Source organism: Pteronotus mesoamericanus, unplaced genomic scaffold (genome assembly GCF_021234165.1).
Source record: "Pteronotus mesoamericanus isolate MK-2021 breed Mesoamerican mustached bat unplaced genomic scaffold, CSHL_Meso_final contig_726, whole genome shotgun sequence".
Taxonomy (NCBI): domain Eukaryota; kingdom Metazoa; phylum Chordata; class Mammalia; order Chiroptera; family Mormoopidae; genus Pteronotus; species Pteronotus mesoamericanus.
In genome coordinates, this window is record NW_026555243.1 from 239,906 (window position 1) to 263,664 (window position 23,759).

The following is a 23,759-nucleotide window of genomic DNA, read 5'->3' on the forward strand; positions in this document are numbered from 1 at the left end:
TGACTCCTGACTCCTCCAGTTTAACAGGACTCCGGGCTGGCACGGGATGATAAACTCTTTGCTATCTGGAATGCAGTGAGCTGACTGTCACGTGAGCCTCAGCTGCAGCTTCTCTGCCCGGCACATGCTGTTAAAATGGAGGGGAACTCTTAAGCAATAAAAATCCTCTCCAAGTCTTCTGTCTGCTTAATACAAGAGTTTGAGCCGGACACGGCATGGGCACTGGCAGCAAAGCAAGAACTGGCCATTAGAAAGAACTGACTTTAGAGGAAGTGGTAACAGCACATGAAAGACAATCACGAAGTGATTGTTGAAATGGAGTGGTGAGCCCTGGTTGCCGTGGCTCAGTGGACTGAGCGTCAGCCTGCGAACCAAAAAAAAGGTCGCTAGTTCGATTCCCAGTCAGGGTATATGGCTACTGTGTGCCAGGTCCCTGGATGGGGGCATGTGAGAGGCAATCGATTGATGTATATTTCTAACACACTGATGTTTCTCTCCTCCTCTTTCTCCCTCCCTTCCCCTCTCTCTAAAAGTAAACACGATTTTTAAAAAATCTTAAAAAAAAAAAGAAAAAGAAGATGGAATGGCAAGCCAGATGACACAGTTCCTTGAGATACAACCGGGATGCAGCTGAGTCGTTGCCTTAAAGCCCTGGCCTCCTTTTGCAGGTCCCAGTACCCGCAGCCAGAGGTTCCTCCAGGGCGTACGCCAAGACCTGCCCCTTCAACTCCTGGCTGAAAAGACTTTTTCTTTGCTGACATCAAAGTCGCCAGACCTCCACAAGGGCCTAGCCCCCTCCTCATGCTGCTGTCACACTGGTTTCCTGCTGAGGCCTCAGACTCTGAGCCACAGGCTTTAAACGCTGATTTTGAACACCCTGGAATCCTTCATGAGGGCCCCCTGTGAGCCCCGGGAACCCCTCCACCTGTCTGAACCAGGCCTGTCCCCACTCTGGCTTGCACTTGCATCATTTCACCCCACAGGACCCTGAGCAGCCTCCTCGCTCGTCTCCCCTCCCAGACCTTGCCCCAGCCGCCTGTCTTGAATCCCTCACGCGCTGGTGCCTGCAGCCCTCTCCTGCCTTTGCACAGCAGCCCTCAGACTGCTCTCCCTTCCTCCCTTGCCTGTCAGTTCTGTTCCAGCCATCTCCCTGCTTTGTGAGCTCAGAGGCATTGGCTTGGGCACGACTTCCCATCAGAGCTCTGCACACCATTATTCAGAGAGCTCCTGAGTTCTAACTCTGCATGCAGTGCGTCCTTCTTTGTCCCCAGTAGCCAGTGGCAAGCCCCTGAGGCACCCCAGGTGTTGCCTCCTGCGGTCACTCAGCACTCCGTCTGGCACCATGCAGGGGTGGGGGAGGTACCATCTGACAGACCGGTTGGCCCAATGCTCTCACCCAAATCGCCCCGAAGGGCCAACTCTTGCTGGCCCCTTTGGCCCCTACAAAGGCGCTCTTGGACAGGGTCAGAGGGGAGTGCGGGCTGTGCGCACACCCCTTCCTTTGTGGGTGGCCCTTTCCTCATCTCCCAAAAGCGTGGCTAGCAGAACCGGGGTGCAGTAACACAGGGGGACTTGAAGCCTGGGGGAGATCTGTGACCATGGGGCGACAAAGGGGGAATATGGGGCTGGGCAGACACAGGTGGTTGTGAGGTGCCTCGGCCTCAGCCCTCTCCGTTTGAAGGAAGTGCCTCCCTCCCTTCCCACAGGCGACTCAGTGGTTCCTGGAGACAGGGCAACAAGGAACCCATACCCTGCCTGGCCTGACCTCCATGTGGAGGGTGGGGGGAGAGGGCAGGCTGAGTAAGTGTTGGCTCACCTCACATGGGACTGAGGGGTTTCCCCTCAAAGCCAGTCTGGCCAGAGGCCAGGCCCTGAACAACCTCCCGATCCACCACGGTGTGTGGGGGTGGGGGTCAGGGCACCAGGGCTCCTAGGCCTAGCTCTGCTGGGGATCCTCCCAATTTCCTCATTTATTAACAAGAGCATTGGCCCAGGTTCAACTCTGCTGATAGGTAGTCCTGGGATTTCCATTAAGACACTGGCAAGTTTCCCCAAAAGGAAGCAGAAGTACTTAACAAAAACTGCTCCTCACAGTCACTCATGGGTGACCAGCTTCTTGGTTGATCTCAGAGTCTGGGGAGGAAGCGGTCCCCACTGAGCGCTGAGAGGACTCCACAGTCTCTCAGGTGAGGGAAGCTCGCTTTTCATTGAAGCCCTTACGGCTGCAGTGGGAGGCAGGCCTGCTGCAGCTGAGAAGGGGCCACAGAATTTATGTATTTTTAATATTTCTATGAGACATGGCAGACACGACATGGACCAGCTCCTTGGACCAGCTGCCTTGCCAGCCCTTTTGTCATCCTTAGAAACCCCAAGAGGAAGGGAGAGAGCCTTCGGGACCTCTAGTGCCCGCCTGGCCCAGCTGCAGCCTTTGGGCAAGCGTCTCCACCTTACAAACGGGACAACTAAGGCCCCAGGAGGTGGCGTGCCGTGCCCGAGGCCAGCAATGAAGTGTGTATTTACGTGTGCATGCGATACCAAGCTAGACGGGGGGGTGACTGGGCCCCCACAATCTGAAATCACCCACTCCAGGGGATGCCCTAAGCCTTTCTTGATCTGTTTCCTCATTTTCAGAGACTGGTCAGGCTTGTCAGGGAGTTGGAGGGACGAAGGAGCTGATAATAATAAGCAAGAGGCTGTGGGAGACTGAGGGCCAGTGCTCGGGATTGGGCACTGCCTGTTCAGAAGTGTTCCACTGAGTGTGAGACCGTGACCCAGGGCCCTGGGAGCAGGCCTGATCCACGCCAGTGCCCAGGGTTTTAACCTCCACCCGGGATGCCAGCAATCGCTGGAGGCGCTTGTTCCTAGGAACAAGTCACATCTGAACCTCTTGCCAGAGCTAAAATGGCTGAATATACATCAGCCTTGTGTATTTTAATTTTTTATCTTGGGGACGAGGCAGGAGGGCTACCTGTCATACAATTGGGAAAATCAATTTCAGATGAAAACTTATAAAAAGAAACACCCAACCCACAAACAAATGAGGCAATACATCCCCGGGGGCCTGCCTGGCGGTGCAGCATCAGCTCCATACCACTAATAGTGAGCTGGGTCTGCTTCGGGAGCTGCTGCCCACGGTCTACAGCCCAGCTGGCACAGGATGATTCTGCTACCCTTACGCACAGAAACGATACAGTATTTCTGCAAACTAATCTGTTATCAGTGGCAAAGCTGAGTAAGACTAGCTCTTCAGGAAGGGACAGGAAATAATGCTTGGAAATCCCGTGAGACGCACAATGCACTGGAATAGACTCTGCATCCAACATTGTGACCACAGCCTACTGCACAAGAGACCGTAGGTATTCAGCACAAGTTTCAGTGAGGAGACAAGCGTACCCCAACAATGACAATCTAGGGTAAACAACGGACTGATCTAAAGCCCAGAGTGCCCTGCCTCCTGGAACGCAGATGCTATCTCCCTGTCTCTAAGACCCCTTCCATTTTTAAAGGTCTAACTAATGAGAAGCTTCCTCTTCCAGGAAGCCCTCTTGATTCTCCATCACCCACCTCCTTACCCAGGCAGGAGTGACCTGGCTGCTGGCTGCCTCTCCTATCACACTATGCCACCTCCTCTCTCAAACAGCGGTCCCGTTTGGACCTCACCTTTGACCTGGCTCACCCAGGCTGAGTTCTTTTGTTCCACAAAGGTTTCTGCCTTATGCCCACCTCTTTACAGCCCTCCTCCCACTGAACTCTGAGCTTGAAGCGAGCAGTTGGTTACTGCTGTACCTGTGCTCAGAATGGCATCGTAGACTCAACAGGTGCTTAGCTAATACAACCTCAGGGGGAATCTGATCCCTCCAAACCATGGTGGCTGAGCTCTGGGAGGGCAGTGGATTAGGAAGATGGCTGGATGAAAGCCCAGCCCCCAACCCCCGACTTTTCTTTACAGGAAGTTCAAGTTAGGCTGGCTCTTGGCTGGAGGCTGCCAACTGTGCCCTGCTCTCAGCCCAAGGTCTGCCCACAGCTGGCCCCCACACTGGGAGCAAAGGTTCAGGAAAGTTTGCAAAGATGAAAAATCTGAGCAAGCCAGGCCCAGGCTGGCTTGAATCCAGAGGACCCCATTCCCGGAACACACTGGTTTGTTATCAACAGGAACCCCCATGGAAGCAAAGGGTCTGTGGTTTGAGAAAACAGGACACAGAAAAGGAAGGCTGAGAGGCAAACAGGCTTTGAAGGCCAAACTGGAATGGTCCAAAAACACACACCTGAAAACACATACTGGGCTGGAGCAGGGAGGTGTGTTTGGGAACACACTTAGGTCCCCTGTGGATTGCCAGGGACAGCAGAGCATGGCCTTAGCTCTCGTCCACCTGACAGCCCTGGGCAGAAGCTCTGAATGGGTACTAGGGAATGTGTTTTCACCTGGATCCACTGCTCGCCTGCCACACCAAGGTGGTGACAACAAGCTCAGATGCCAAGTGACTCATGGCCATGGTTGCCCAGTCACCAAGACCAGTTTCTTTAGGTGTGGCTACCAGCAGCACCTTGTGGGACACGATTCTGGGGCAGCTCTTGGCACTGCAGACCAGCCCTTAACATGGGCCGATGATGGGCACTGCAAGCCACGGCCACGTATTAGATGCCAGTGTCCTGTTACCCTTCGTGGCCGTATCTTCATCTGTACCCCATCTTCTTTGTCCAGGGACACCCCGCCCTTCTAAACTGCGAAGTCAGTCTTGGAGACCTGGGCCTGGAAGGAATCTCGGGATCATTGTCCAACCTCAGCACGGACGAGGGAACCAATGGGGCCAAGGAAGAGGGAGCTGCCAGGGCCAGGCGGTTGCCAGGGCAAACCGCCCCTGTCCCACAGGTGCCATCAGCCTGCAGCGAACAGAGCAGGCGGGCCCGCCCTTCCTAAGGACGCGCATTCGGGCCTTGCACACACATGGTCACTGACACCCCCTCTCCTGCCTCAGCAGTGGATGGGCACCCGGACTTGGAAGTGCCCAGGACCGTCCTCAGGCCACAGACAGAGAATACCAGTTCTCAGGGGTCCTTTCTCCCCCCCTGAGGCTCAGATTCATTCTCCCTTGCCTCCCCACTCCAAACACACGCTGTCCCCAAACACTAACTTGCCGTCCCATCGCAGCGCTGGTTGCGGTGGCTGAGTCAGTAGAGAGGCATGAGCCTGGGGTCCAGTGAGAGCTCGGGCAAACGCTCTTTGCGGCGATAAGTACGTACCTGTGTGCAGACCCCACCCTCCACCAGGTCACCCTCAGGTGTGTTAGTAACAAGCCAAAATGAGGGTGTGCCCGAGGTCCCAAAGCAATGCAGGGGATGAGAGGGGCAGTAGAGGGGGCTTGGACCAAAGAACGAGGACTGGTCCAGCTCTGTCCACCAGGCTGTAACTTGAAGCAAGAATGTGGACCTCTCAGAGCCTCATTTTCCTTAACTGTAAAACAGGGGTAATGACGATTTGTTGTGGGACTTGGGCGTGAACACGCTTTAAGAACCACAAACTGCCCTACAAATACAAGCCTGCCCTAAGCTGTGTGATGCTCTCAGGAGGAAGGAATGAGGCAAGGAGGGCCTAGGGCAGACGGCTTGCGGCAGGGTTCAGGACATGGGGAACATTCAGAAGCAGAGCCTGCTGAGTGCTGGGGTAAGTGAAAGGTTTGGTGTAGACTCTTTAAGAAGAGGGAACACACATCCTGGGTGGTTCTCCTTTGAGGGATCTGTACTTCGGCACACACATCACCCCACACATCGGGACATGTGTAAAAACTGTCAACAGCCCTGGCTGGTGTGGCTCAGTGGATTGAGTGCCGGCCTACAAACTGAAAGGCCACTGGTTCAATTCCCTGTCAGGGCACATGCCTGGGTTGTGGGGACCAGGTCCCCAGTTGGGGGTGAGCAAGAGGCAACCAACTGATGTTTCTCTCCCTCTCTTTCTCCCTCCCTTCCCTCCCCTCTCTCTGAAAATAAATAAATAAATAAAATCTTTTAAGAAAATAAATAAAAAACCATCGACAGCAGGCTGCTTTCTCGCTTTTCCATTGTATCAAAAGGCCCTAGAGATCAGTAATGGGGTCTAACCCAAACTACAGGAAGCCCACGGCCCCAGTACATTTGCTGATGGGTGACCAAGATACACAACTGTGAACCTCTATTTGGGAGAAAAAGAGGGAACAAAGTGCCAGGAAATAAAATGACTTGGTTTGAAGGAAGACAGGTAGGAACCCCCCGCCCCCCCGCCCCATATTCCACTGACGGCAGCACCTGCAGCAGAAACGCTGCCATGCCTGACCTGGGCACAACAGTCTCAAGGCCGCTGCTCCTCTTCCAAACAATCTGGCCCCCTGGCCATCCCTGATCACCCTAAGCAGCTTTCTGTCCTTCATCCTCACTAACACGATTCCTGCCCCGGGACACCCTGCCCTCTTTCCTCCAGCTGGTGCACATCCCTCTCAGGAAGCCGCACTTTCACCCTGGGTATGAGGGCTCCCCCACCGTAAGGCTGAAGGTCTTGATGCATTTGCCAAGATGGTTACACAGTGCTGACTCAAGGCACCGCTCAGCAGAAATGGCTTTTCATCTTTTATTTTTACTTTTTGCAAGAGAAAAGCTGCCCTGCCCTCCCTGCCAGGTCTTGCTTCTCTGCTGTCATGGTGTAATGCATGTCTGGTGTGGCCACTTCCTGATCTAGGAGCCATAAGAACATTCAAATCTCTCTCCACTTGAGAATGATGGTTTAGTAGCCAGGGCTTCCTCCCGGGACTCAGCACCTGTAGCAGCTACCGTGTCCCTGGGAGGACTGACCCCCACAGACAAATAGTGTCTGGGCTCCTGGAAGAGGGATGAGAACACAACAGGACAGACCAGTGACCCAGAGGCCCGCCAGGAAACCCTGTATCCCATTCTCCTTTCCTTTCTCCTTCCTATGTTCAAATTCAAAACCAATGTCCTAGTCAACTCCCTGTGAATGAATCATGCCTGGTTTCTCCCTACAAGGCCCTTGTCATAGGACCCTGTGTCACCGTACTGGCCCTATTGCAATCACTTAGCCACTGTCTGTGTTTGGGACACTCTCCTGTCCTAAGCTGGATATCTGGGGTCAAAGTCCGATGACCAGATATCTCATTTTGAGAAGGTTGCTCTTACTCATTCAACGATTTAAATTTTCTAATTATATGTGTGTGGTATATAGAGGGGGGAAAAAAGATTAGTAACAAAAGCGCACACAAAATGATAACATAAAGACCGCTGACTAGAAACCTATAGGGAGGATTCATAAGGTGACAACCCTGGATTTGGCTTTGAAGGATGAGCTGAAACTGGATGTAGGAAGGAAAAAGGACATGATGTGAGAAAAGACAGAGAGAAGGGAGCACAGGGTTCTGCACCAACAGAGGACAGAGGAGCAAGCGCTGCCCTGGAAAGGTGTCAGACGCCTGTAACTGATGACAGCTCGGGGGAGACCCACTCTTAGCACTGTACCTGTAAGTCAACTTGGTCCCATTTTTTTTTTGCCGACTTCACCCATTAAGTTGGAGAAAAAAGCTAATAAAGAATAACACCCACACCTCCCCCCCGGAAAAGGTTGAGTGGAAAACGTTTAGCACAAGGCATAAAAACAAGTATGGACCTGTGTGAGTTTCCTACAGCTGCTCTGACAAATTACCACAAACTTAGTGATCTGAAACACAAATTTCCTAGAAGATGCAATAAATGAAAGGACAGAACTTGTTCATGGCCTGGAAGGATTAATATTGTTCAAATGTCCTTACTACCCAAAACAATCTACAGATTTAATGCCATCTCTATTAAATTACCAGTGGCATTTCTCCAGAATTAGAACTAACCCTAAAATTAATATGAAACCACAAGACCCCACATAGCCAAAGACATTTTGAGAAAAAACGAAGTGGAGGTATCATGCTCCCTGATATCCCTGCACTACAAAGCTACAATAATCAAAACAGTATGGTGCTGGCATAAAAACAGGCACATAGGTGAACGGAATAGAATGGAGAGACCAGAAATAAGCCCTCACTTATACGATCAATTATTCTATGACAAAGGAGGCTAGGTTATATAGGGAGGGGCAAAAGGAGGGTTACAGTTGCTTGTACAGAAAAATAATACAATTAATAATAATAATAGTAATAATAAAAGAATAAACTGTGTTTCGTGTACTCACAACTATAAACCTGCTTTTGCCCCACCGTGTATAATGGGATAAAGACAGTCTCTTCAAAAATGGTGTTGAGAAAACTGGACAGATATATGCAAAAAAAAAAAAAAAAAAAAGGAAAAGAAACTGGACCACCTTCTTACACCATATATAAAGTCTCAAAACGAATTACAGACTTAAGTGTAAGATCTGAAACCATAAAACTCCTAGAAGAAAACATAGGCAGTAAACATTCTGACAGTGCCCTTAGCTTTAGGTAAGGGCAACAAAAGAAAAAAAAAATGGGACTACATTAAACTAAAAATATTTTGCACAGGACAGAAAATCATCAACAAAACAAAAAGACAACCCATTGAATGGGAGAAGATATTTGCAAATAACAAGGAGATAATATCCAAAATATATAAGGAACTCATACAACTTAACAGCAAAACCCCCCAAATCACCAGTTTAAAAAGTGGGCAGAGAACCTAAAGAGACAAGTCTCCCAAGAAGACGCAGAGACAGCCAACACATAGGAAAAGATGCTCAACCTCACTAATCGTCAGAGAAATACAAATTAAAACTAAAATGGGGCACCATCTCACACCTGTCAGAATGGCAATCATCAATAAATCAACAAACAACGAGTGTTGGCCAGGATGTAGATAAAAGGGAGCCCTCGTGCACTGTGGGTATGACTGTAAATTGGTGCAGCCACTACAGAAAACACTATGGAGGTTCCTCAGGAAATTAAAGTAGAGCTGTCATAAAATCCAGCAATTCCACTTCTGAGTATTCAAAAAAACCCAAGAAACATTAATTTGAAAAGATATATGCACCCCTCTGTTCATTGCAGCATTATTAGTAATAGCCAAGATACGGAATCAACCTAGATGTCCATCCATAGGTGACGGGATAAAGGAGATGTGGTACATATACACAATGAACTATTACTAAGCCATAAAAAAGAATGAAATCTTGTCATTTGTGACACCATGGATGGACCCGAAGGGTATTATACTAAGTGAAATAAGTTGGACAGAGAAAGACAAATACCATGTGATTTCACTTATATGTAGAATCTAACAAAACAAATGAATAACTAAAACAAATTAGAGACAGAACCATAGATGCAGAAAATAAGCTGACAGTTGTCAAAGAGGAGGAAAGGTGGAAGAAGAAAATAACTTTTTAAAAGTAAAAAAATTAAATACAACACAAAACACTAACAACATAACATTAAAACAACAGAGGCATCTTAAAGAGGTCAGAAGTCTGACATGGATCCCACCAGCTCAGACCAAGGTGTTGGCAGGGCTGTGTTCATTTCTGGGGCTTTTTTTTTTTTTTAAAAGATTTTATTTATTGATTTTTAGAGAGGGGAAGGGAGGAAGAAAGAGAGGGAGAGAAACATCGATGTGCAAATACCGATCAGTTGCTTCTCACATACCTCTGACCGGGGGCCTGGCCCGCAACCCAGGTATGTGCCCTGACCAGGATGAACCAGCAGCGACCTTTCAGTTTGCAGGCCAGCATTCAATCCACTCAGCCACACCAGCCAGGGCCATTTCTGGGGCTTCTAGGGATCTCCATGCCTTTTCTGGCTTCTAGAAACCACCCCGCATTCTTTGGCTCATGGCCTTTTCCTATTTTTTCAAAGCCAGCAAAGGCTTTGTGCTGCCTTCCCTCTTGCTCTCTCTTCCAGTCACACCTCCTCACTCTGACCATAGCAAGAAAAGGTTTGCTCTTTTAAGGGTGCTTCCGGTTAGATCCAGAATGCTCTCTCCACCTCCAGGTCTGTACTCTTAATCCCATCTGCAAAGTCCCTTATGCTAAATAAGGGAATACATCCACAGGTTCCAGATTAGGGCAGGGACATCCTTGGCAGGGAAGGGGGAGTGGTATTCTACCTGCCACAGGAGCTAGGGTCACTTTGGTTATTCATAGTGGTTCTGTTCTATAAAGGCAAGACAAACAATGAATTAGCAAATACTGAACCACTGCTCCTGCAGAGATTACTGGGTTAGGTTATATAATCTTGTGTTATGTGTATTTCTATTTAGAGACAATTTATTTAATATACATTGTTGTACCCTGGCTGGTGTAGCTCAGTGGATTGAGGTCCAGCAACCTGTGAACTGAAAGGTTTCTGGTTCGATTCCCAGTCAGGGCACATGCTTGGGTGGCAGCCAGGTCCCCAGTTAGGGGTATGTGAGAGGCAACCACGCATTGATGTTTTTCTCCCTTTCTCCTTCCCTTCCCCTCTTTGAAAGTAAGTAAAATCTTTAAAACAAACAAACAAACAAACAAACACTGTTGCTTCACTAACATTGAACTCAGCCAATGGCACTTTAAGTCATGCCTGAATAAAGCTTCTCTAATACACATATCTTCTCTGCAAGGAAGAGCACAGCCTTCTTGCACTTAGAAACCCTAGACAGCACCTCAGTTCTACGCTTGGGGCCAATTTAAACAGTGAAAACACCTATGAAAAGCACAAAAGTACAAAAAAAAATGTGCCACTAAATAAACAGCAAAAAGGACGCTGGTTTACCGTACAAGAGCTGAAACGCGAAGGCAGAGCTTGTTAGGAAACTTTTTTTGTTTTTTTCTGCTCTGCACATGTCTGTGAAAGTGGCACAAGTACTGATTTGGGGTTACTGAAAAAAAAAAAAATTCAGCAAGTAGGTGAAACTGCAAATACAGACAGACTCTGCCAACAGTGAGGATCAATTGTACACCCCAGCCTGAGAAGATGCCAGGTGCTGCTACTGATGTTTTTCTTCCTGGGAAGAAAGGAGAAAAACATTGATCGGTTGCCTCTCACACACCCTCAACTGGGGACTGGCTTACTCTCACTGCCGAAACCAAAACAGAAAACACGGGTTCTTGAGGAATTGACAGGCTGGTGAAGAACTTAATTCTATGAGGAGAACATGGGGCAGAAATGGGGTCCTGGGTGCTGGCAGTGGCTGTGGGCTTCCCTGGGTTGATCTATAGTCTGTGCTCCTTCTAGACCACACTGAGCTAACACCAAGCCCCCTCTCCACACATGCCATTTCCTGGCCAGGGCTCCTGGGCACATGCAGCCCAGGGGAGCACAGTTGAAATATCATCCTTTATGAGAGCTCAAAAACATGACCCCTGTCAGCTCTGAGTCCATGCAAATTGAATACGTTGTTCTTTTTCCGGGCTGGTACCACTGAAAACCTATATGGTTACGTTAAACAAGGTTTGACTCAAGAAACTCTTGGACATGTGCCTAAAGGGACAACTACAAGACCGCTCACTGCCACACTGTTTGAAAGAGCAAAAACTTGGAAATACCCTAAATGCCCCCGGGCAGGGAGATGGATAAAAGCACCGTGGAATAGTTGCACGAAGGGAGCCATAGGCCTGTGGAAATAAACTAGAGTCACAGGCATCAGTGTGAATGGAACAAAAATAGTACTGAGCGAAGAAAGCAGATTATACACAAAAACAACCATGCGATACCATTTATGGGATGTATAAACTTGCAAAACAATATTGTGCATTTTGCAGTGTTAATTCCATATGCAGTGAAGGTATAAAGTACTCTTAATTGTATTGTTGTTTATTTAAGTTCTGGGGGGGGCACTTGGCTATAGCTAATGATTCTTTTGTTATTGTTTTTTTATTTATGTTTATGGAGATGATGGAGAAAGAAAGGCAGAGAAACATTGATCGGCTGCCTCTCACACACCCTCAACTGGGGACCTGGCTCACAACTCAGGAATGTGTACTGACTGGGAATCAAACTGATGACCTTTTGGTTTGCAGGCGGGCACTCACTCCACTGAGTCACGCCAGCCAGGGCTGGTCATTCTTTGTACCCCTTTCTACGTCTAAGACACTTTATAATGCAAATACAAGGTTCCTAGAAAGGGATATGCCCCTTATTGGAGCCGACTGGCTGGTGGGCCTGGGGAATGTGTTGTGAACTGCTAAGTGCAATCTCCTCTTGGGAGGACATCTCCTCTCCTGCAGGCTCTCCTGTGAGGACTCCTGGACTCAGACTGGGCAAAAGGCCCCCCCACCCCACCTCCCCCAGTGAGCGTACATCCACTCCTCCTGCGCCCCACACATTCCCCTGCCTCTGCACTTCCGACGTAGGACTCCAAGGCCCACCAGTCCAGAGGTGGTAGAGGGACTCTATTAAACAAAAGGGCCCACTGGTGTCTTCTGCCCACCCAATGCTGAGGGCGAGGAGCTTGAAGAGAGCACTCAGCTGCCCTTGAGTCCCCTGGGAAGAACGGAATTGATTAGGAACCTCCAGACAGAAATGCATGAGACTTCTCCACTGGGAAGTGAACCCGTCACCTAGGAGAGAAAGACGATCTCTGTTCTGATGTCCTGGACCTCAAAGCCAGTCAGTCTCTGTGGGGGCAGCACATACATACATGCAGGGACCTTGCCCAGACACCTAGTCTGCAATCAGTGAGGGGCTGTGGCAACTCAAAGACTCCCTGAGGGTGAAATGCTGGCCCTATGAGCAGCAAGAAGCAAGGGATTAATGCCTAGAAAGGACTCCCCACCTCCGCAGAGATAGGGAACAATGCTAGGCCAGGTGGGTTAGGTTAAAGGACGGAAAAATCCTGTCCTCATTCCCTGTCTGTCTCTTCTGAACCACAAAGGTTGGCCTAAGGCCAGGGCTGCCCACCTGTCTGTCTTTAGATAATCACAGCTCTGATGAGCTGAGGCTGTAAGGATGGTGGACACCTTTCCACCTGTCCAAAGCAGCCAAGGGGCATCATCCTGGGGAGGTAGGTGGCAGGGGACAATGAGGGGCCTTGGAGGTCAAAGGAGGTGGGAGGCTCCCAAGTTCCTTCCCAAGGGACTTCCTAAAGACCCAAGTCTCCTCTCACTCCTGGGGCTGAGGCCCAAAATGACAGCAGAAAAATCACTGACCGACTGTTCCACTTTACAGAACATAGGCTGGACTGAGCTGTGCTGAAAAGATATTTGAATTATTGGCCATGGTGGTTTCTGGGGTCTACAAATATCAACTGAACTGTGCCACTTACTATCATGCCTCTTCCCAGACACTTGGGAATCCACCCTAACCCCACAGCTCTCTCTTCTGAGCCTTAATTCAAATCCGCAGGGTTTCCTGACTCTCCATGAAGACTATCAGGCGGATGGTTGTGGGTGCCAAAAGAAGAAAGGTAGAAAAGGTATACAGATGATATATTATAGAATTGTACACCTGAAACCTATACAATTTTATTAACCAATATCATGCCAATAAACTCAATAAAAAAGTAAAAAAGAATGATAAATATTGATCATATATGCTGTAGGTGTCAGAAAAGGGATGGCTCTTGCGGGACTTAAGTCCATATGCAGACAGATCGACAGCAATAGAACTTTAACTCCTAACTTAATTACCATGGCAACACTGTGATTGCATTTTGACTCTTCTTTTAAAAAAGAAGAAGGAAGGTAATGTTGTTTAGAGGGGTTCCTGTTCTCCAAAGCTCCTTCAAAACTCCTTGTTCTAGTTTCAACAACTCTAGCAAGAGGGAACAGACACCAGGCTCAGGGGTAAGGTATCCAGTAAAATTGATTACCCTGCTTTGTTTCAGTTGTATTTGGTGGTTCGGTTACTATAATGTGATAGCAAAGAACATCAAGATCCCTTTAAAATAAATTTAGAAAGTGAGTCAATATAGAAGGGGAAAAATGTGGAGAAGGTGGCAGTGAGCTGAGGTCCTTGTACGCAGTCAGGGCGAAGACGGGGAAGGGTGGGGGCGGGTGTGTAAGGAGGCCAGCTTCCGGTGCACTGAGACTAGGAGCATTTTGCATTTCAGTTACCTTTGGGATGGTTGCAGGTTTAGGGTGTAGCTGGGAGTGACTAGAGATGTAAATCCGGAGGACAAGATGCATGAGGGGGTCGTGTGTGCCAGAGATGTGAGAAGAGAGGGAGAGATAATGAAAAGGCCACCCAGAGAGCCAACTGGGACAAGCAGGGAAGGTGGGAGAGAAGGGAATGAAAAGAGATAAGGAGAAAGAGCAGGCAGGTATGAAAGCCAAGGCTGGCAAACATAACCAAGGCTGAAGCTGGGAAGCCCAGTGGGCCGGGGAGGAGGCTCCTGGAGGCCAGGGAGTAGTCTAGCAGAAGATGCAGCTCAACAAACTCCATTTCTGAGCAGGCCGGGCCCCTCCAAGGAAGTTTGGGTTTGGTCTTGGGGCCCAGGAAATAGAGACTGATCGAGACACAGGCCAGGCTCTTCTGGCCCAGCCAAGTACAGATCCCTCTCAACCACAGCCCTGGAGGTAGGCAGATCCTAAGCCAAAGGAACAAGCTCTGAGCTTTGATTTCTTGTTCTTTAAACTAGTTAGACCTTTTCCCACTGGAGCCCTTCAAGGCCTCAATGGTCTCACCAGCCACCCTACTTCCCTGGGGTTCTGCCAGGGCCAGGAGGGGGCTGGTAGTGAACCACCCCTGGGGACGCTACCAGAAACTCCCACTCTAAGAAGGAGCCCACCATTTTTCTTTCTTTCTTTCTTTCTTTCTTTCTTTCTTTCTTTCTTTCTTTCTTTCTTTCTTTCTTTCTTTCTCTTTCTTTCTCTCTCTCTCTCTCTCTCTCTCTCTCTTTCTTTTTTAAGATTGTATTTATTTTTAGAGAAAAGGGGAAGGGAGGGAGAAAGAGGGTGAGAGAGACATTGATCAGTTGCCGCTTGCACGCCGCCAAATGGGCACCTGGCCGGCAACTCAGGCACGTGCCCTGATTGGGAATCAAACTGAAGACCTTTTGGGTCTCAGGCCAGCGCTCAACCCACTGAGCCACAGCCAGGGTGGATGGGGCCCACCATTTCTGATGACACAGTCAGAAAGCCATAACCCAGGGGACTGGGGTTTGTCACAAACCCCTAGACAGCCCTGCTCATTCAGGAGCTGGCCTCTGACTTGAAGAAATGTGCATCTGATGCCAGAATGTACTTGGTATGTGGCATGTCGATGGGAGACCACCACACCAGATGCTCAGAGGGTGCAGAAGTGGGTGGTCAGGGAGATGGCAAGGCTAAAGGAAGATGCACAGAGGGCTTTAAAGGGCAACCAGGAAGTGCAGAGGGACCCCAGGTGGGCTGGGAAAGGTGAGAGAAGCACTGCCTCCAAAAGCGGGGGGCGGAGCGGGGGGAGGTACAGGTAGCTGGGTGGGGCCTGAGCAGACTGGTAGGACTGTGACCCTAGAAGAGGACAGGTGGACACTGAAGCCAGGACTAGGGCGAGGGCTCCGGAAAGTCCTGAATGCCAGGCTGAAGCTCCAACTGCACCCAGGTCAGCTGGGGACAGCCTGCTCACCACGTATCCCAGCACTCTGCTTTCTCCAGGCGTGCTGACTCGACTGCTCCCACTTCTGCACTCTCCCAATCCACTCCACAGCATCTGCTCACTCACATGTGAGGCAAATATGCCTTCAGTATTTACTGAGTTCCTGGAACATGCAGGGCCAGGCTCATCACTGGGCGCAGAGCAGTGAGCAGAAAGCACAGTCCCTGGCCGCAAAGAACTTACAATCCAGCAACAAAGGCAACAGAATAGTCATTCAAGTCAACCTCGGTCCTCTAGTGAGAAGCTGCTATACAGGAGTCCACGAAACTGGAGATGGGGGATCTGAGGGATCAGAGGTCCTGGAAGATGCCATATGAAAAGGCTGCAGGGATACACGGAGGATGAACTCATGTTCACCAGACCTAGGGCAAGCAGAGCTGCCCAGCACAGGGATGGCATCTCTCATCGTTGGGCTATAACAGCATCTCCTGGGACAATGAACGCGGCTGAGACCGTGGCTGCTGAGCCAGGCTGGCTGTCTCATACCCGGGGCATGATGCCCACCAGAAGCGTTTATGCCCAGGTGTAATCCCAGCAGCCAGGCAGCAGCCCTTTCCAAAGCAGGCAGGGGACAGATGCTGAGTCAGGTCCTCCAGAGGAAACTGCACTTTTTCGGAGGAAATCGCACAGCTATTGTCCTGCTGTGGCTGGGAGTCTCCACTTGACCCCAGTCTCAGAGCCCAGTCAGCAGGTTTTTCTAGGAGAGAGCGGAAAAGGAAGATGAAGTTGTCTTTTGGGAAGTGGCTGCCAAAGCCAGCCCTGTGAAAGGCGAGGGAGGGAGAGGGAGAGGGAGAGGGAGAGGGAGAGGGAGAGGGGTGGGGAGAGAAAAAGAGGGCGGGAGGGGAGAGAGAAGGAAGCCAGCTGCTGCCACATTCTGACACATTCTTCCATCTAGCTTTCCAGGGACAGCCTTGAAAAAGAACCCACGGACCGCCCCTAACACTTCACCGGGCACATTAAAAAGCCATTAGGACTTGAGCACAGGGTATAGAATCTCCTCAATGGGCTCCTAACCCCTGGGACAAAAAGGCCTGTGGCCTAAAAGTTTCAGCATCAAACCCTCTAAAGTTTAGAAACCTCACCCCACCTTGGAACTCAGAAACAGAAACAATTTGACTTTCCTCCCAGCCACTCCCCCACCCAGCCTCCAGACCACAGTGCCAAAACATGCAGTTGCCTCTGAAATCCTAAAGAGGAAGGTGGCTACAAGCCCTAAATTAAAAACCAAGTTTCCTCAGATTGGATCAATTCCAAAATATTGGCAGCTCAGAAAAGGAGGGCTGAGATAGGGGCCAGGGCAGAGCTAACTGGCCTATGCCCTTGAACCAAAGGCCAGAGACACACGTGCCAAAGGTAAATGGCAGGCCTGGTCACAACCTGCAAGTTCTTTCTCTGAGGAAAAAAGCAACAGATGCACATGTAGACAGCAGTGCAAAAGGGCGAGCACAGTCTCCAAAGTGCACTAAGCACTCAGATGCTGGTTTGGTGAAGGGAAGGCTGGGGAAAGAGGTGGGTGGATAAACAGCAGGATTTCCTGGGCTCATTGCTAAGTCTTTGATAATTCTGGGGTCTCAAAAATTTGACAGCCCCCAATTTCTGAAACTGAACAGGGAGAGTCTGTGAAACCTCTAACCTCAAAGGCTGTTATTAAGTGGCACATGGAATATAATAAAGTGTCCTATGGCTCTGCCTTAAAACACACCCAGATAAGCAGGGCGATTTCATTACAAGGCACTTGAACTGTTTTTGTTGTTGTTGTTGTTTTTTGTTTTAAATCTTTTGAACTGGTCTTTATTACACAGTATTCAGAGTCAGAGGTAAGCTTTTAGCCTCTTATTCAGCAGTCACAGTGAAGGAATCAGAATGTGATGATCCCTTAGTCCTGGTCTGTTAATAACAAGAACGCACAGGACGCAGCATGGTGACAGAGGCTCTGTGATTGTGCGCAGTGGGTTCTGTGAAGGAGGTCAGGTTAACCTGCTTTTACAGACAGACCTAGGAAGTGGGGGTTGTCGGGTGGGAGCAGGGTTTAAAGAGTCCCACCAACACCTTCCCCAGATCCTTTAGGGAAGAACAGCCTGTCAAACCTCTTCTGTAGCTAAAACACAGGCTGGTGACTCCACCTAAGCAGTTGGGGGAGTGGCCGGGCCAGTCCACTGATGGAGCACAAAGAGAACGTCTCCACCCAGGGTCCCACAGGGACAAGGCTAATTCAAGGGTTTTCTTACAGATCAAGTCAGCAGGGTGGCTTCCTGTAAGGGCAGAATTAACCCAGTTCCAATCACACATGGACATCCCGATAGCCAAAGCCCTTCCCATGCCTGCAGCCCTGGGAAAGACGGGTCTTCCAGAGTTGAGCTGCAGCTGCTGAACTCAAGGACCCCACTCTTCAGACCTTGCCTGTCACCTGTCATTCGCAGTGCACAGGTTCCATTCAACTTTTATCCACGTTGAAGTGAAGGGGTTACAAGTTCCAGATTTTTGTATCTTAAGATCATTCCAAGTTTATTACTTACACTTTACTAGGAAATCAAAGCATGATTCCACAAACTGAAGTTTAAAAAATAGATTGGTGCCGATGGTATCTGCAGACATTCCAAACACTAGCCACATCACCCAGAAACACCCTAATAGTTTAGGGTTCTAGGCCCTCCAACCCTCCCTCCACCCCATGCATCGCACAGGAAGTTCAATGTTTCCTCTGAGGCACAAAGAGGGGTGGGAGGACCGACAAACTTCAAAGCTATGGGATACGGTGGTTGTGAATTTTCCTCCTAGCTCAGACAGGATCAACCTTTCAGTTCAAACCCTCTCCCTCTTTTCAGGCGGGCGGGGTGGGGGCGGGTGGCACAGGGGAGGTCAGGCCAGCATTCCAGCCAGCTGCCAGCTCTATCCCTAGTTACACTCTTAAATCTCTACAGGATAGGCCACAAGAGTTATCAGAAAACCAGTTAGCAGTTTAGGTCTGGAAATTAAAAACACATGACAATGAGAAGTGAACTTTCAAGTCTGTATTTCACTACTAAGGTTCCTTCACCTCCATAGTTCCCCAGAAATATGCATATAAAAGCATCTTCCCCAATTTTTGTCTTCCCTAAGTACCAGATAGCTATTGAGGGGGTGGGTGTTACCCAGGGAGTCCAGGGGGATCAAAACGATGGCTGAACATAGCTGCCTATTTCTTTTACTGCTTTCCTTTATAGATTCTTCAACTGTCCTCAGCCCAGGCACGCAGCCCAGGCAGTGACCTGTTCATACTAAAAAGTAAAACCTCACTAACCTCCCACTCAAGCCCAAACTGATTTTATGCAAGGCCTGAAAATTTTCAGCTGAGATGAAATGGGTGTGGAATTTGCCAACATACTGCCAGATACAGGCAGACCTTGGAATAGTACAAGTTCAGTTCCAGACCACCACAATGAAGCCAGCACCACAATAAAGCAAGTCATAATGTTTTTGGTTGGGGTGGGAGTGGGGGCTCGTCTTCAATTTGTAAAAAACGCAACACCTGTGAAGTACAATAAAACTGCTATGCCTATACTGGTAACTGGTTTGTTACTAGTATCATCAATGAAATTAGAAATTTTTAATTAACACACAGCCTCACCTGCTAGAAACCAAATTTCTCTATTCCTGGTGCCCACCCTAACACTCTCTCACACATCCACCTGGCTTCTCTTTCTCAGTTTAGAAATGACAGTTACAAGCCTTTAAAATCAAGACTCTGTTTCAAGCGCTGGCTGGTGTGGCTCAGTGGGTTTGGCACTGGTCTGCGACAGAAAGGTCTCTCGTTCAATTACCAGTCAGGACACATGCCTGGGTTGCGGGCCAGGTCCCCAGCTGGGGGCATGCGACAGGCAACTGATTGATGCGCTTCTTGCACACTGATGTTTCTCTCCCTTTCTTTCTCCCTCCCTTCTCCTCTCTCTTAAAAAAAAATAAAATCAAATCAAAACCCTGTTTCAAGCCCTGGTCAGGTAGCTCAGTTGTAAGAGTGTCATCTGGATAATCCAAGGTCAGGGCACGTACAAGAATCAGCCAATAAATGCATAAACACGTGGAAAAACAAATCGATATTTCTCTCTCCAAAAATAAAGGAAACTGTGTCAAAGCAGGATTTCTCAACCTGGGTGCCACCGACATTTGGGGCCAGGTCATTTTTTGTTGTGGGGAGGGCTGTCCTGTGCATTGCAGAGTGTTTAGCAACCACTCCTGACCTTTACCCACTTGATGCCAGACGTACCCTCTCCCCCCAAGTAAAGACAATGAAAACCTGCCTCAGACACTGCAGATGTCCCCAGGAAGATGTGTGGGAGTAGATGAAAGACAGCAGAGTTAGCCACCCCTGGCTGATACCAGATGCCAGAAGACATTCTGGGATCCTAAAGATTAGGGAACTGGATGCTGAGTTTTATGTACATGTCCATCTGTGTTTTCAAAACTGGGAAAAGGCTCTGGCTGGTGTGGCTCAGTGGGTTGAATGCCAGCCTGCAAATCAACGGGTCACTGATTTGATTCCCAGTCAGGGCACATGCCTGGGTTGCAGGCTGGGTCTCCAGCTGGAGGTGTACGAGAGGCAACCAATCGATGTATCTCTCACACATTTGATGTTTCTCTCCTTCTCTTTCTCCCTCCTTCCCCTCTCTTTAAAAGTAAATAAAATCTTAAAAAATGAAAAAACTGGGAAAAGCAGGCAGCCTCCACAAGAATGCCCAAATGGGATTATTTTGATATAACTGTCTTCTCTTTTCCCGAACCTTAAAACAGGGTTTCTCAACTTTGGCACTAGTACAGTACATCTGGGGCCAGGAAATTCTTGGTCGTGGGGGCTGCCTAGTACATTGTAGGGTGTTGAGCAGCATCTCTGGCCTCCGCCCACTAGATACCAGTAGCAATCCAAGTTGTGACAACCCAAATGTTTCCCGATGTCCCCTGAAGGGCGGAAGTAACCCTGGTTAAAAAGCGCTGTTCTACAGGAAGACAAATGTCCCCAAATATTTTTTGCCTAAAAAGGAGGTTACATTTACCCTTAGGCCAGATAAATGAGGCCAGCTGAGATCAACTGGTTAAAGCAGATTGCCTGTTCACACCAATAATTCAATAAATATTACTTATTACTACATTAACAAGAAATGTTACTCTTCAACAGGCAACCCTATTCTGAGGGCATAAAAGAGAATGAGAAGCAGTGTTGCTAAGATCAAGAAAAAGAGATATACAGAGAGATGGACATGGCCAGATGAACAATGGAAATGCTGGAAGACTGTGGAAACTACTGCAGAAGAGAAGGGAGCACAGCCAGGGTGACTCTTGAGAGAAAAACTCAATGTGGAATTGACCAGATCGCAAAGAGTACTCTCAGATTAGGATGTTACCACTGCAGCACTTCTTTGAAGCTGGGCCTCAGATAATAAATTGCTTTCCAGGTTTCAAAGTGCTTCTCACACAGATCTGAATGCAGGCCATCCTGTTTCACCCTGAGCGGAAAAGCTCCGGTGGCTGTCCTGAAAGGCCCAGTTAGTTCAGGATGGAATGTACCACCAGCACGGGCCCTGACAGCTGGGGATGGGGCAGAGAGGGCTTCTAGAGACCTGGCTACATGAGGGAACAAAGTAGCTCTGGAATTTTTCCAAGACCTATGGAGATATCAGTCCTGCTGGAGGGACTGCATCAGGGCCCAAGACAGTGAGCAGCTTTTCCAGGTGCTCCAGTCAAGCACAGGGAGTTCTGATGCCTGCTTGGGCAGGCTCTAGCCTAGGGCCAGGTCACGTAATTCCATCCTGTTAGGGCAAAGCACTGTACTCTCAGCAATAAGCCGAGAATCCCTCTAGACTCTTCCTCTAGGGTTCAGCCATCATCTGAGGTCTACAGACAAACCCCAAATGCCTTTAGCCATAGGCAACCACTAGGGTTGTGACTTTTCCCCTTTAAGGGATAACAGATATCATCTGTATGTTACAGGAGACTCATCTCCTTTCCCTCCCAGTGGACATTTTCGAATCGCGAGTATAGTCCAGTTTGCCAGCATGGCCCAAACAATTCCTAAGATTATCGCTCATTCTTCCAGGGAGTCTATCCACCAAACTCCACACCTAAGGTTCATAACCTGGGATGCAGGGACTCTTAGGCTTCTTGCCCCAGACTTTCCAAAAAACCTATACAATCTGTCACATGTAAAAGACATATATTTTTGAATTCAGCATTCCACTTCTGGGAATTTATCATATAAATCCAGTACCTGCTGTGAACAAAGATATTAACTGTAGAAAACTACTGGAAACAATCTAAACGTCCATCAAGAGAGGACTGGTGAAATTAATTTTGGCACACTTCATGGAATAGAATACCAGGAACCTATTAAAAAGATCCTAGAAACTCTAGGGGTATATTCTAGTGCAGTAATTCTGGGGGAGGGGGAAAGAGGAGGTTTCCCTAAGGACATCTGGCAGCATCTGGAGACAAATGCGATTATCACGACTGGGGGTGTTCCTGACAGTGAGGGAGTGGAAGCCAGAAATGTTGCTCAACAGCCCACAGAGCCCAGGACACCCCCTCCCAACAGTGTGTAACCCGAGGTGGAGAATTCCGACAGATTTCACAAAAAAAGTACACAAGATTATGTAGACTGTACTACATTGCCTGTGTGTATTTTTAAATGAAAGACATACGCATATCTTTGAAAAGAGACATAAGTCGTCAGTGACAGTCCTTGTCTCTCGAGAGATGGTCTGAATGCCTGAGGCACTGGTGAGAAACTGACTTTTTACTCTACCTTTTCTACTTTGTACCGTGTCCATCCAAAGAGTTGTTGTTATTTTTCCTCCCCCTGGACTATCTGGCAAAAATCCTGTTTCTTCCCCTAGTCTTTCCGCCTTCTCTGCCTTTTCAGAGAGGAGGAAGCACGGGGGGAGGGATCCACATCCCAGATGAACCTCTGGGGGTCTCTCTGCCCCACCCAGGGGTCTATCCACCCTTCTCGGGGAGACTGGAGCCCACATGGTGGGCAGGGCCTGGGCCACCTCGCAGGAAGCCCCCGGCCTTTCTGGGCCGTCCCCACCCTGCGAGGAACACGTGCCAACGCCCCACCCTCGGTACTTACAGCCCCCTCCCGTACTAGAGCCAACCCTAGCTCGACCCCTTACTCCGGGAAGCCCGGATGCCTGGACTCGCCCTCCGCTCACCTGGCTCGCCTTGTAGAACTGCTTCTTCAGTCCCGCCACCGACATCCTGCCTTTGGCCGTGGGACCTCCCGTCGGGACCCAGCTAACCGGAGGTACAGGGCAAGCGGCAGGCTCCCAGGCGCCGCCGACCCCCCGCGCGCCTCAACTGGCCCTGTCGGCGCCGCCTCCGCAGCCCTAGCCAGCTCCGCGCCCGTCCGGGCGCAGCCTTAGCCCCTCTCGCGCCCGCACGGCCAGGATATTACATGGCAACCACACACTTCCGGCGCCCGCCCCGTCTGAGCACGCGCGCGCGCCCTGCTGGCCAGAGAGCGCAAGCGCACTTCTGCTGCGGGAGCCAACGCTTCTACCAGCTAGTAGCCGGTGAGAGATCTAGAGCGGCCGTGGCGGCTGCAGCGACCCCTTGAGTCCTGGAGGTGGCTCTAACGTCTTAGGAAAGGCGTTTAAACCTTTCTGGAGAGGTTCGAGACTAGGTCTCAGCGATACCAAATTCCACCCTGCGTTTAGTCCCTCCCTTCCCACCCAAACCCTGCCCCATGTTCATTCATTAAGTTGCCCAAGTAAAGCATCAGGGTGTTGCTTCTACCTCCTTTCCGCTCTCCTCACTGTGCCCTGCCCTGACCAAACCACTGATTCCACAGCTGCTTCTTTGGTGTGCCCACGTTCGGGTTCTTCTCTCCAATTTATCCCCTACCAGGAAGCCAGAAAGATGCTTTTGTAACACGATTCATATCCAAATTCCCCGTTTAAAGTCCTACTACCCTCAGAACACACTCTCAAGTTCCTAATATGGCCTACGAAGCTTGCATAATTTGGCCCCCTCAACCCTCTGATTTCGGCGGCTCTCTTCCTCTTTTATAGACCTTGCTGCCTATGGGCCTTTGTTAATATTTTCCCTCTCTTGTACATTCTTCCCTAATCTTTTCCCCCATTGTTCGTGCATAGTAAAGGAATCTGCTTGGAATATTGCCTTCTCCAAGAAGCCTTCCTCGAGTCATACATGTTTATTCACAGTAACTTTTTAAATAAATTCTTACTGATGAAAATG

The 23,759-nt window shown here is 49.3% G+C and overlaps 1 protein-coding gene across 2 annotated transcripts in view; it reads right to left on the minus strand.

Moving 5' to 3' along the window:
* SH3GL1 (SH3 domain containing GRB2 like 1, endophilin A2) overlaps positions 1-22,940 on the minus strand; it is a 35,673-nt gene extending 12,733 nt beyond the window's left edge. The window contains exon 1 of one of the 2 annotated variants that reach the window (XM_054582836.1): positions 22,715-22,940. In XM_054582836.1, coding sequence (XP_054438811.1) covers positions 22,715-22,759 — 45 coding nt within the window. In that variant the 5' untranslated portion in view covers positions 22,760-22,940. Of the gene's footprint in view, positions 1-15,503; positions 16,175-22,714 lie in introns of those variants that run through there. The other variant, XM_054582835.1, reaches the window with a different exon arrangement.
* Between the last annotated feature and the right edge of the window lie 819 nt (positions 22,941-23,759).